This window comes from Rutilus rutilus (assembly GCF_951802725.1).
Source record: "Rutilus rutilus genome assembly, chromosome: 9".
NCBI classification, from domain to species: domain Eukaryota; kingdom Metazoa; phylum Chordata; class Actinopteri; order Cypriniformes; family Leuciscidae; genus Rutilus; species Rutilus rutilus.
Window position 1 is genome coordinate 42,350,008 of NC_140223.1, and position 11,579 is coordinate 42,361,586.

Below are 11,579 nucleotides of genomic sequence, written 5' to 3' on the forward strand. Positions count from 1 at the left end.
TTAATACAATTCCTTTTTCTTTCCATGATGAAAAAGTTGTATCTGTCTGCGAGGGAGGAAATGCATGGTTATAGGCTATAGGAGCAAGATAACAAGTTTGAGGGAGTTTAAAGACCTTCCTAAGCTGATACCATATCTTTAGAGAATTTACAACGATAGGGTTACATTTCTTAAATTTTCTAATAGGTTTATTTTCTGCAAAGAGTAAAGCGGGGAGGGAGGAATCCTGAATATCCCGCTCAATAACGAGCCATGCAGGAACGGTGGTAGTCAAATACCTCGGGATATGCACTACGCCAATACATTAAGGCCCTTAAGTTGGCTGCCCAATAGTAGTGTTGAAAACAGGGAAGGCCTAGGTCTCCTACATCTCTCGGTTTACAGATATGACCTTTAGACATACGATGGGCTTTATACCCCCAAATAAATGGCATGATCACCAAATCAAGTGTCTTAAAGAATGACTGGGTTAGAAATATTGGGACATTTTGAAACAAATAGAGAATCCTGGGTAAGGTAACCATTTTGATTGCATTGACACGACCAATCATTGTTAAAGGGAGTACTCGCCAAGTCTCTACATCACTCTTCAGTTTGTCTATCATAACTTTGTGATTTGTTTCATATAAACTTTTGAAATGGTATCACTGTCCCTAGACAAGATATTTTAATTCACTTACAGTTCTAAAGGTTGTTAACAAAAACTGGATCCATTGTATCATATAATGGCATAAACTCACTTTTCTGCCAGTTAACAGTATATCCAGAAAGGGTACCAAACTCTCCTCTGGCTCTGAAAGAAAAAGAAGACCATCATCCGCATATAACGAGATTATGTGCCTTAACCATTCCACACTGTCAAATGCAGGCCACTGTAAATTTGATTTAAATCTCGTTTAATTGTTTTTAAAAAAAACAACATTTTTAATACATGTCTTTAATCATTTTTTGTATACAATTATACAATGTATACTTCTAAGGTAATACAAACATAACGTTCATTAAGTAAGGTCTTTATACAGCACTGAAAATGTATATGATATTGCATTTCTGTCAACAGATCCTCGTAAATATTACACAATGCACCTTTAAAAGTCATTAAGCATCTCCTTTGAACTTATACGATTAGGATTTAATTTATTAAGATGTGTTGATTTATTAAGAACAGCAACAAACATTTAAAATGCGACTAAATACCACGTGGGCCTGAAACAACTGTTGTCCTCAAATTTTACAGAGGAGGACTCTTTTCCATTAATTTGATACAAGGCATGCTGGAGAAACTCCCAGGCGGGGAAACACTGCTTTGTGTATTTAACATCAAAAACTAAAAAAATAGCTTTGAAACAAAGATGAACAGCCTTCAGCAAAGACTCGGTCTCGATGGCGTGGCCTGGAACAACGGCAAAGGTCTGACATGTCCCCCTCGTCTCATCCTTGAGGCACAGAATATGCAGCAATGCTCCAGTCATCTCATTTTGTGAATATTCAACCATGTTGGTCCCCACCTGTTGATTACACACAATCACTTAGAGTGTTGCAATATAACTAACATGCAAGTTAAGATTTTTTTGTGGAAGTATAAAAAAAAAATGATTGCAAACATTATCAAATATGACTAAATGTGGCAAACAAACAAAATGTCTATTTAAATTCAGTATTTGCAAACTGAATTATAGTAATACGAGTACTTGGGACTAATATTGTCAACATTTAGGCAATAAAAGTCATAATATTACTGTAATGTTGATAGTGTTTTAACATTAAAACTCACAAACCAACAAAGCTGCTCGTTAATCTCCTGACTGGCAGCACCGGCAGCGCTGATGATCGCCACGCTTAGATAATGTTACACAATAAAATGAAAGATGACATGCATGGTAGGGTATCATGTAAGTCTACATTTTTAAAGTTTTAAATATTGACGATCATTCTTAATAATTTTCTTCTCAAAACTGGCGCCTGTCCATTGACAATAATCCAGGCGGAAATTCATTTACACCACTAACCAGATCGCAATGTGACGACGCGTATCGGGATGTTATTCCTCAGTTACATTTTTTCTGAACGATCCTGGTTCCGACAGACATTACAGAAGACACACGCCGGAGGAGACTATGCTGGAACTTAGCCCAGTCGCTTCTTCTGACGAGTACTTCTACAATATGCCAGCAGACTTTCCACACACATCTCACTAGCTACATTAGCCTCGAGACTTTACTGTGAGGGACTAAAAACATACTGCGCTTGTATGGATTTCATTCAAAACGCTTTCCTCACTTTTAAATACACAACGTCCACAATGAATACGATAATTACGTTATGAATTTACAATTTAAACTGCATATTTCCAAAAGGCTGCTGATATAGGCCTAGCTGGTTTACAATTAAGGATTTAACGATGCGGCATTTTGTCAAAAAATCTAACCGGCTAGCTGTGGCTATTTAAGGTTTCACAGAATAAATACATTACCCCTCACACTTCCATATCAAAGACTGTTTGTTGAACTGTGAAATTAGCTTGCTGTTACCACAACTTCTTTTAAAATACAGTATAGGTAAACATTATTAACTTACCATAAAACACTGCCTGCTCCCGTGTGGCGTGCTCCTCGAGTCTGAAGTGAAGATCCGGAAGGTTCCGCAAAGAATAAACCAGTTGCTGGGTCAAAATAACCCAACCAGCTGTTTATTTGTGAATAACCCCCTTAAAACTCATTTGACCCAGCATGAGCAACCCAATAATGTGTTTACAGTTCCCCAAACAACCCAGCATTTTGACCCTGCACAATCAACCCAACAATTTGTTTACAGAAACAACCCAGTGTTGCCAGATCTCGCGAGACAAATAAGCAACCAGGCCTGTGAAAACAAGCCCAAAACAAGCGACTTTTTCTACGGAGCCCCCCTAGGTTCCGGGAAGAGAAAAATAAATAAACTGTGTGCACGATTTTACAATCCGTGGGGACGGATTTTAAACTGTGGGTACAGATTGTCAATTTACATCCATGTGGACAGATTGGTAAACTGTGCGCAGTTTTAAAAAACTGCACACACGGTACAGTTTATTTATCCCCCCTGAGCTTCAAGACAATGACCACAAGAGGGAGTTAAACCACCTTTTAACATTATTTAACATTAGAAAACTGATGTGATGGGATATCAAATATAGACTGATGTACCAACTACATTATATACACAGTAAACCTCTTATAATTAAAATTTGCACACACAAATAAATATAATCCTGAATTCACAAATTCTTTATTTATTATTGCAGGGACTGCAGAAGATCCCATTTTTAAATAACTATAACCCAGAAACAGGATAAATTATTGATGATTTTAGTGTGCAGCAATAAAGTGGCTCCTGCTCTGATAAACAAATGAGTGAGTTAGAAAAGACTTCAATAAACTGGTTTAGACACAATTAAACCATTTGAACTGGTGAGGATGAGGCTTGGTCTAAAACATTTTTCTTAAGACTCATAACACTTTAGCCTTATATATATGAAGAATAACACCACCATTATCTTTCAAGTTGCTTCAGGTACCAAGGTGCAAATTAAACATATTTAACAACATAACAATTTGTCTGAGCTGAACCTATGAAATATCTGAAAATATCTTAAATATCCTGAAACATTCAACATGTTTTAGTGCTACATCCAGACATTCTTGATGGCCCACATTCAAACAAGAACATAATAAAACCATATAAATAATCAAAACAAACATAACAAAAACTTGTGTGAAATGAGAATGTAACTATCCTCTTGTTTAGTTGAGGAGAGTGTGGTGACCCAAAGAGGGCCAATCAAAGTCAAATGTCAAAGTGGCATATGAGCTTAAGACGCCACAGGACAGGTCAGAGTAGACAGTTTCACTCTCTGTAGAACATGGCCTTGTACTGATGTCTTTGGGGAATTCTTCAGGTGTATCTTCATACATCCACTGCTGTTTCCTTCATGTGTAGAGGCCAGAGCTTGTGCTGCAGAAAGAAAAGGTAAGATTTTCTAATGAGGGATACGGTCAAATTATACTTCAGCTATAACACTAGAAGATGGATACCTATAATTCCCTAAATCCTATTAAATATTACAGTACTTTGAGGATTATCATCATTCATCAAAAACAACTTTTCTTCTTAGCATCATATCCTGGCTCTAATAAAAAAGATACAGTAACAGTGCTTACCTTAATTAAAATTCATCTTCACTGTCTTCATCTGCATCCATCTCCCTGCTCTCTGATGCTCCACTCACAGAGTACATGCGACTATTGAAGCGCTGGAACATCTCTTGGCTTGGGGCAAAGTCCTTGCAGCATAAGCCTTGTCTTCTCAGTCCGTATTTTATGTGGAGTATGCTGCTGAGAGTTTCTTGTCCCATTCTGTTCCTCAGTTTGGACTTGACCAGGCTCATCTGTGAGAACACTCGTTCTACATCAGCATTGCTCAAAGGCATCGCGAGCAATGACAGAGAAAAGAGGGCAAGTTTTTTGAAAGTGTGGTCTCCACTGCTGTCTTTGTAATTGAGCACTTCAACCCAAAAGGCTTCTGCCTGGCTGTCCTCTTTGTTTGTCCATGGGAGATATGCAACAGCCTGATACTGTGTTTCAAGAGCTGCAAGATCACCAGAGTAGAGCTTCAGCATTGAGACTGAGCTGAGCTGTGGTTTAGTTTGTGACAGGATGACAGTCGGACTGAACACAGTCATAGATTTCCATATCTGGATGTTAGCTGGGAGTCTCTGTTGCACTTGTCTGCCCGCTTCCACCAAGAAGTCACGGCACCTGCTCTTCATATTTCTCTCAGCCGTGCTCTCCATTCTTGCCTCATCCAATGCCATCATGAAGGTAACCCCATAATTGACTGCACCCACAGGTAACAAAACACTGGGGTCTGTTATGTCAATTGCAAGCAGTTGTTCATCTGATGTGGGGATCATTCCAGGTCTCACCACTCTGGAGATGAGGCAGCGAAAGAAAAGAAGCAGACACTCCAACATTTTGAATGGATTGCCCCTGTCCTGCTGGAACAGCTTGTTGATCCTGTTGAATTCTTGTAGAAAAGGCATTAAAAACAGCAGGTACAGTTTGTTAACAGGATCACTGTACATCTGGTGCAGGATTTCAGCATCATAACATCTCTGGTTGTCTTTGGTTAGCTGAAAGTGAAGCTTCAATTCATCCCACTGATTGAGTATGCGCGAACAGCAATCATGGATGGAAAGCCACCGTGTACCTGACATCTGTACAAGCATCAAAGGGATTTCACCAGGATTGATGAGGCTGTAGATCTTTGCATACTCACGGCGGCGAAGAGCACTGTGGGAAAACCAGTTGTGAGAATGAGAGACCAAGTATTCAAGGTTGCGTGGGAGGGTCTCCACTGCCTTGCTTACACACAGCTGTATGGAATGGCACACGCACTTGAGCAGCTGGAGATTTGGGTTTTTCTGGAGAAGGTGAGTGTACACTGAATTCCTCTTCCCTACCATAACACTGCAGCCATCTGTACCTAATCCAATGCACTTTTTGATGTCCAGTCCAATACTCTGTAGAAAACGGGTCAGAGTGGAGGCAATAGCCTCTGCTGTTTCACCCTCCAAGTTTATTAAACCCAAAAAGGTGGACACAACTTTGTTCAGTGTCATACTGAAGTAGCGGATTACCACACACAATTGCTTGACAGATGAAATGTCTGTGCTTTCATCAATAACAAGTGAGTAATCAGCACCTCCAATATCCCTCTGAAGTTCTGTGAACATACACGGAGCAATGGCATGGTTAATTAATGCCGTGCATTTTGTCCGGTGCATTTTGATGTCTTTATCACAAGTTGAGCACATTAACTCCCCAAGATGATCGACTGATTTAATGGATGTGTGACAAGCTACATAAGTGGCTACCTTCAGCTCAGCTCTCTGTCTTGACTCATTCTGTTTGGAGACCGCGAACCCAATGTCTGTAAGCCTCATTGAGGAGAACGGTGCTAAGTTTTTTTTATGTTTCTCTGTGCTAGCATGTTGTACGAGGTCCGCATGGTGTGCACGTATTTCACACTTACATACTCTGCACAGTGCTTTCGAGTCATCCCCCACGACGGGTTGAATCCATTCTTTTACTCCTTTCTCTTTCTCCCAGTCTTTCTTATATTTCTTCCCGTATTTCGCCCACTTTGTCCCAGGCATTTGTTCCTCCAAAAAACTCTCCTACAGTCCAGTCAGTCACCATCAGTCGCAACTCGCGCGCATTCATTTAAGTTTACGTCACTCACTGACGAGTGACGACGTTTTCCTAACCATTGCCCTGCCCTGCTCTGCCTCTGATTGGCTAGTACTCGTTGCCATCTGGGTCAGAGCCAATTAGAAGCATGATGTGGGTGGGAAAAAACTCTGCTGTCTCCTGTGTGTATGGGGAAAGGGGAGGGACAGAGAGAACAGGCTAGACAAACTCCTACGTTGACAATTTATTATGGAGCTGGGATCAAGCCCAAATAAGCAACTACACTTTAGAAACAAGCCCAAAAAAACGCGACCCGCGACTACCAATATTTGTAAGCGACTTTACAGAAAAACAAGCCCAAAGTCGCTTACAATAAGCGGACTTGGCAACACTGAAACAACCCAGCATTTTTTTGAGTGTACGGTAGGGGGCGCTATGACACATCTTCTAGTACAGAATCTCCGGATCAAAATACAGGAGAAGAAGAAGCCAAAACAAGTGAGCGGCCCTGACCCAAATGGCACACTCCGGACTTGTGGACTTCCTCAGAGTCCACACTTTGGTGACGTCATATAGGGCCCTTGACGCGAGTCCACGAGGGCGCATTGACAGGTATTTTTGGGACAGACTCGATCGTCACGCCGGAAATAACGGTCTGGTTGTTGTTGGACAGGAGAAATCACATTTTTGCTAATCTCCATGTCAACTACACAGCCTAATTTTACAGTTCTATATTTTGATATTGTGCATGCCACCTGGGCATTAGACAATAGCTACATCATGCTTATTTAAATGATGTATACAGTTGTACATAATAATACATAATGTTCCATTTGAACTAAGATTACAATTTTAACACATAATGAAAATGTGCATGAGTTTCAGATGAATTTACAGGTTTCAATATTCATACTATGTTTACATATGACTCAGTAAAGCCCTGACATTCGGTTCTATTTATTAAATGAATCATAATGTGATTGTATTATTCAACACACTATTACTATGTTTGAGACATCAACCACTGGTCGATGACCATAATGTTTGTATAAACTGTAGGTAACAACTAGTAAAATATACATCTAGGTCATAAAAACGGTAATATTTTCTTCTCAGCATGTCAACAATTATCCGTGAGCGAAATCTCCTCCCATCCGTCGTCTGATTGGCCCTTCGCAAGGATTCCTGGGTAGTTAAAGTGTGTGGAGCCTGCATCCATGCAGAAGACCGCTTCAAGGGTACAAAGGGGGCGCTGTTGAGGACACTTCAGAGCGTTAAAATGCTGAATGGGACGGCCTACGGACTCGTAGATTTAAATCCACGAGACTGAAAGTCCACATGAAGTGCGCCATTTGGGACAGGGCCATAGAAGATTGCTCACTCAAATGTAAAATAACGTGATCATCATACATTAAACAGCGTGTAAATCAAAACTGCTTAAATCATTAATTGCCAGATACTCTGATATTGACGATTTATGTTCTTTTTGTAAAAGTGGGAAAGAGGTGTTGACGCATTTGTTTTTAGAATGGAAAATTATCCAAAATTTCTGGAAGGAATTGGCAGAATTTATCTTTAATTTAGCAAAGATTAAATACTATTTTACATTAAAAGCTATTATTGTGTATTATGGAAACAAAGTTAACAAAGGTCTTGAATACATTGTTAATTTATTTATACTGTTGGCAAAATTGTATATTCATAAACAAAAATATTTCAATTCATCCCCAATATTTAAGATGCTTACATTTTTTCATGTCTTCACTGAAATTGTTAAAAAACAAAAAGTCATTAACGTGTTTAAAATAGTTTGATATTATTTTTGGATCCCCCAATTAATGTCACTCTTTGTTTTGTAATATTGTATGCTATGCTGTGTTTGTTACTTGTTCTGTCTGCAATAAATAAATAAAAAAGGAAATGCAGATGGAGGGCAGGAATTGATTTGCTACATTTGAGTTTGTTATAGTGCTTCCTAAAATGTCTATATTTTGCGTCATTTATGGTTGCTCAAACCGAGAAACCACGAGGAGTTTTTATCGTGTACCAAAAGTTGTTGTTCATAAGGGGGAAAAATGCAAGAAATTGACCGAAAACCCCCGGGAAAATGGCTTGCAAACCTATGTCTGCAGTCGGGAGGAGCCGAATCGGAAAATGCCCATGTGTGCAGTAATCACTTCGTCAAAGGTGAGTTAATACAACTTGTGTTTTGTTAACGTACCAGTTTCCGAACTTTGTAAAGTCAAAGTAATTGTTTCTTCTTTTCTTTGAGTTTGTAAGTTACTCCTGTAACTGAAGACAAACACGTAACGTTGGCAAAGCTATACCCACAAAGTGTTTTGAGGCTGCAGCCTTATTGCCACAAGCATTTCATTTGTGTTGTTCTCTTTAGGCTGCCCTGGTTCTTTAAACGCCGTTGAGTCTGTAGACTGAGCTCCTACAGTTAACCTTGGTTATCAGAAAGGGAAGCCCGTGACAGAAGCAACCCGAATACGAGAGGAGAGGATGAAGTCCAGGGACGATCAGCATAGACACGCAGAACGTGCAGAGGCCTTGCTGGATCCCCATGAGTCCGCTGAGGACCCAGAGGACGCCACAGAGATGTCACATGATCGACAACACAGAGATGTCACATGATCGACACCACAGAGATGTCACATGATCGACAGGGTGAAGGAATTGTATTAATAGGGTGTTACGTGCTCCGAGGATATGGTGTTTTTGTTGTTGTTTTTGCTGTCACTCTCTCTCCGCTATCACCTCTCAGGGCGGTGCTGCTGGCTGTCCATCATCATTACGACGTACATCTGAATGGGCGTCCTTACTATAAGAGACTGACGTAGACCGGAAGCGGGAGAGAGAGAAGGAGCTTTGTTGGCTTTTGTTTTGGGTCACGCGGTGGCGTGCCTTGTTTTTTTTGTTTTGTTATCTGCTGTTTATGTTTTGAGTTAACCGTTTATTTTCTCTCAGTGTTGGTTATTTTTGGTTTACGTTGGACTTGAGTCCTTACGTTTCTTTTTGTATATTGCTTTATAACCGGCCAGGGAGTAGTGAGTAGGAGAGTATGTCACGTGACTTCCATTCATGCAACACCTAGGGGAATCCGTGTTAGTACATCAGGTAAGGAGCGGGTGCTACTATTGTATGTTTTTGTTTTTACGTAGTGTAGATTAGGTAGGGCGTGCTCGAGCGCCGTCGACTTTGTTTTGTTTTATTTTCTTGCTGTAGTAGTTTAGTGGGGATGGGAATGTAGTTAGATTGTGGGTTTTGTTTCGGAACCTGTTTTTTAATACACGCACGCCTGCAAGCAAACGCCGAAGAAAACATGTTGACGCTCTTTATATGCTCGTGCATCTGAAAGCCTTTGTGTTTCCCCCCTGTGGCTCAGTGGCGGAATCCTAGGTTTTTTCACACGGGAGACCGGTGTTCGAATCCCGGACTAACGGCAGATAAATTATGCCGCCAATGCTTCGTTCTGTCAGTTCCCTGGAAGACGACTGCAGACGTGCATTTTGCAGCCGACGAGCGCGTTGTACAACCCGCTCGCCTGCATCCAGACACCGTTTCTATGGTTCCCGTGCGTCACTGGCGAAAGGAGAAAAGTGTTTATAGTCCCGTCGAGACCGGACTGACCTCATTTCTCACACATGTCTCAGTTCCCTGATCAGGCGACTGGAAATGTCTATACTGCAGCAAACGTGCCTGTTTTTTAATACACGCACGCCTGCAAGCAAACGCCGAAGAAAACATGTTGACGCTCTTTTATATGCTCGTGCATCTAACAGTCTTTGTGTTCCCCCCCCTGTGGCTCAGTGGCGGAATCCTAGGTTTTTTCACACGGGAGACCGGTGTTCGAATCCCGGTCTAACGGCAGATAAATTATGCCGCCAATGCTTTGTTCTGTCAGATCCCTGGAAGGCGACTGCAGATGTGCATTTTGCAGCCGACGAGCGCGTAGTACAACCCGCTCGCCTGCACCCAGACACCGTTTCTATGGTTCCAGTGCGTCACTGGCGAAAGGAGAAAAGAGTGTTCTAGTCCCGCTGCGGCCGGGCCGACCTTAACTCCTCACACATTTCTCATTCCCGTCTGAAATTCAGGCGACTGGAAATGTTATTATTGCAGTGAGCGAGCCTGTTGTTACACGCACGCCTGCAAACAAACGCCAGCATGTTGACGCTCTCTGATAATACTCGCGCTGACTGAAATCCTATGTGTCTTCCCCTGTGGGCCAGTGGCAGATTCACAGATTTCCGCACGAGAGACCCGTGTTCGATCCCGGGTCTACCGGCAAATAAAATTATGCCGTCAATGCTCGCTCTGTCAGTTCCCTGAAGAGGCGACTGCAGATGTGTATTTTGCAGCCAACGAGTGCGTTGTACAACCCCCTCGCCTGCACCCAAACCTTGCCGCTCGTCCAGTTCCAAGAAATGTGACTGGTCCAGCGTATTTAGCAGCCAACAAGCCGGTTCCATTGCCCGCTTGCCTGCACAAAAAAAGCCATTTTACGGCTACCCAGATAAATCCCTTAAAGAGTGTATTTTCTGGTGTCCCGGCCACGGCCGACGGTGTTTTCGTGTGTAGAAAAAATGCCCACTACTCAGTGCCCATTCCTACACACAAGCACAGCCCTTCACACAGGGCTCGTGCACATAAAATCGACTCAGATCGATTGCGCTTTAAACGTAGCAAACGTGCCCACTACCCAGTGCCCACAAGCGCTACTTCCCACATGTCTCACGGTCTCTGTAAATACAGGACCAGTATGCATACGCTCTGCTCACGCGAGCAATGCTGTAAAAGTGGTGTATGTGCCCGCTGCTCTGCGCCCACGCCCACACACAGACATGAAACTAGCCCAGCCCTCCCCCTCTCAGTTAGACACTGCAGAGGAGTCGAGCGCGGGCATTCTGCCCGCTGTTATCAGCGCGCCCCCTGCCTCAGATGTCATGAGCGCGACGCTTATGTCCCAGCACACAAAAGCCGCTGTATCGCGAGCCGATCAGAGCGTGCTTCGCATCCAGCCCCTAGCTACTCGCGCACTTGCGTGGGAAAAGCTTCCCGGGGTTTCGAGATGGGTGCTGAACATAATAAAAGAAGGCTATTCGCTGCAGTTTCGCCGGCGCCCTCGCCACTTCATGGCGCGCGTCGAGACCACGGTAGAATCGAAAGTAGCTCATCTACTTCGAGCCGAGATTCTGAAACTGTTGAGCAAAGGGGCTATAGAACCCCTATCTCAATCTCAAAGCGAAGGGGGGCTTTACAGCAGATACTTCCTGGTGCCCAAGAAAGACGGGGGTCTCAGACCCATACTAGATCTGCGGTAGCTGAACAGAGCGCTTCTGAAGCGCC

General features: G+C 42.4%; 1 protein-coding gene across 1 annotated transcript; it reads right to left on the reverse strand.

Moving 5' to 3' along the window:
* Nucleotides 1-3,669: 3,669 nt before the first annotated feature.
* Nucleotides 3,670-6,477, reverse strand: LOC311296354 (protein FAM200A-like). Its single transcript, XM_084418057.1, has 2 exons — nucleotides 4,197-6,477; nucleotides 3,670-3,990 (listed from the first exon to the last, which is right to left on the reverse strand). The coding sequence occupies exon 1, from the start codon at nucleotides 6,191-6,193 to the stop codon at nucleotides 4,202-4,204; it is 1,992 nt and encodes a 663-aa protein (XP_084274183.1). The 5' UTR covers nucleotides 6,194-6,477; the 3' UTR covers nucleotides 3,670-3,990; nucleotides 4,197-4,201.
* Between the last annotated feature and the right edge of the window lie 5,102 nt (nucleotides 6,478-11,579).

Excerpts from the sequence above, each read along its gene's own strand:
- LOC311296354 (XM_084418057.1), bottom strand. The coding sequence starts at position 6,193 with ATGCCTGGGACAAAGTGGGCGAAATACGGGAAGAAATATAAGAAAGAC.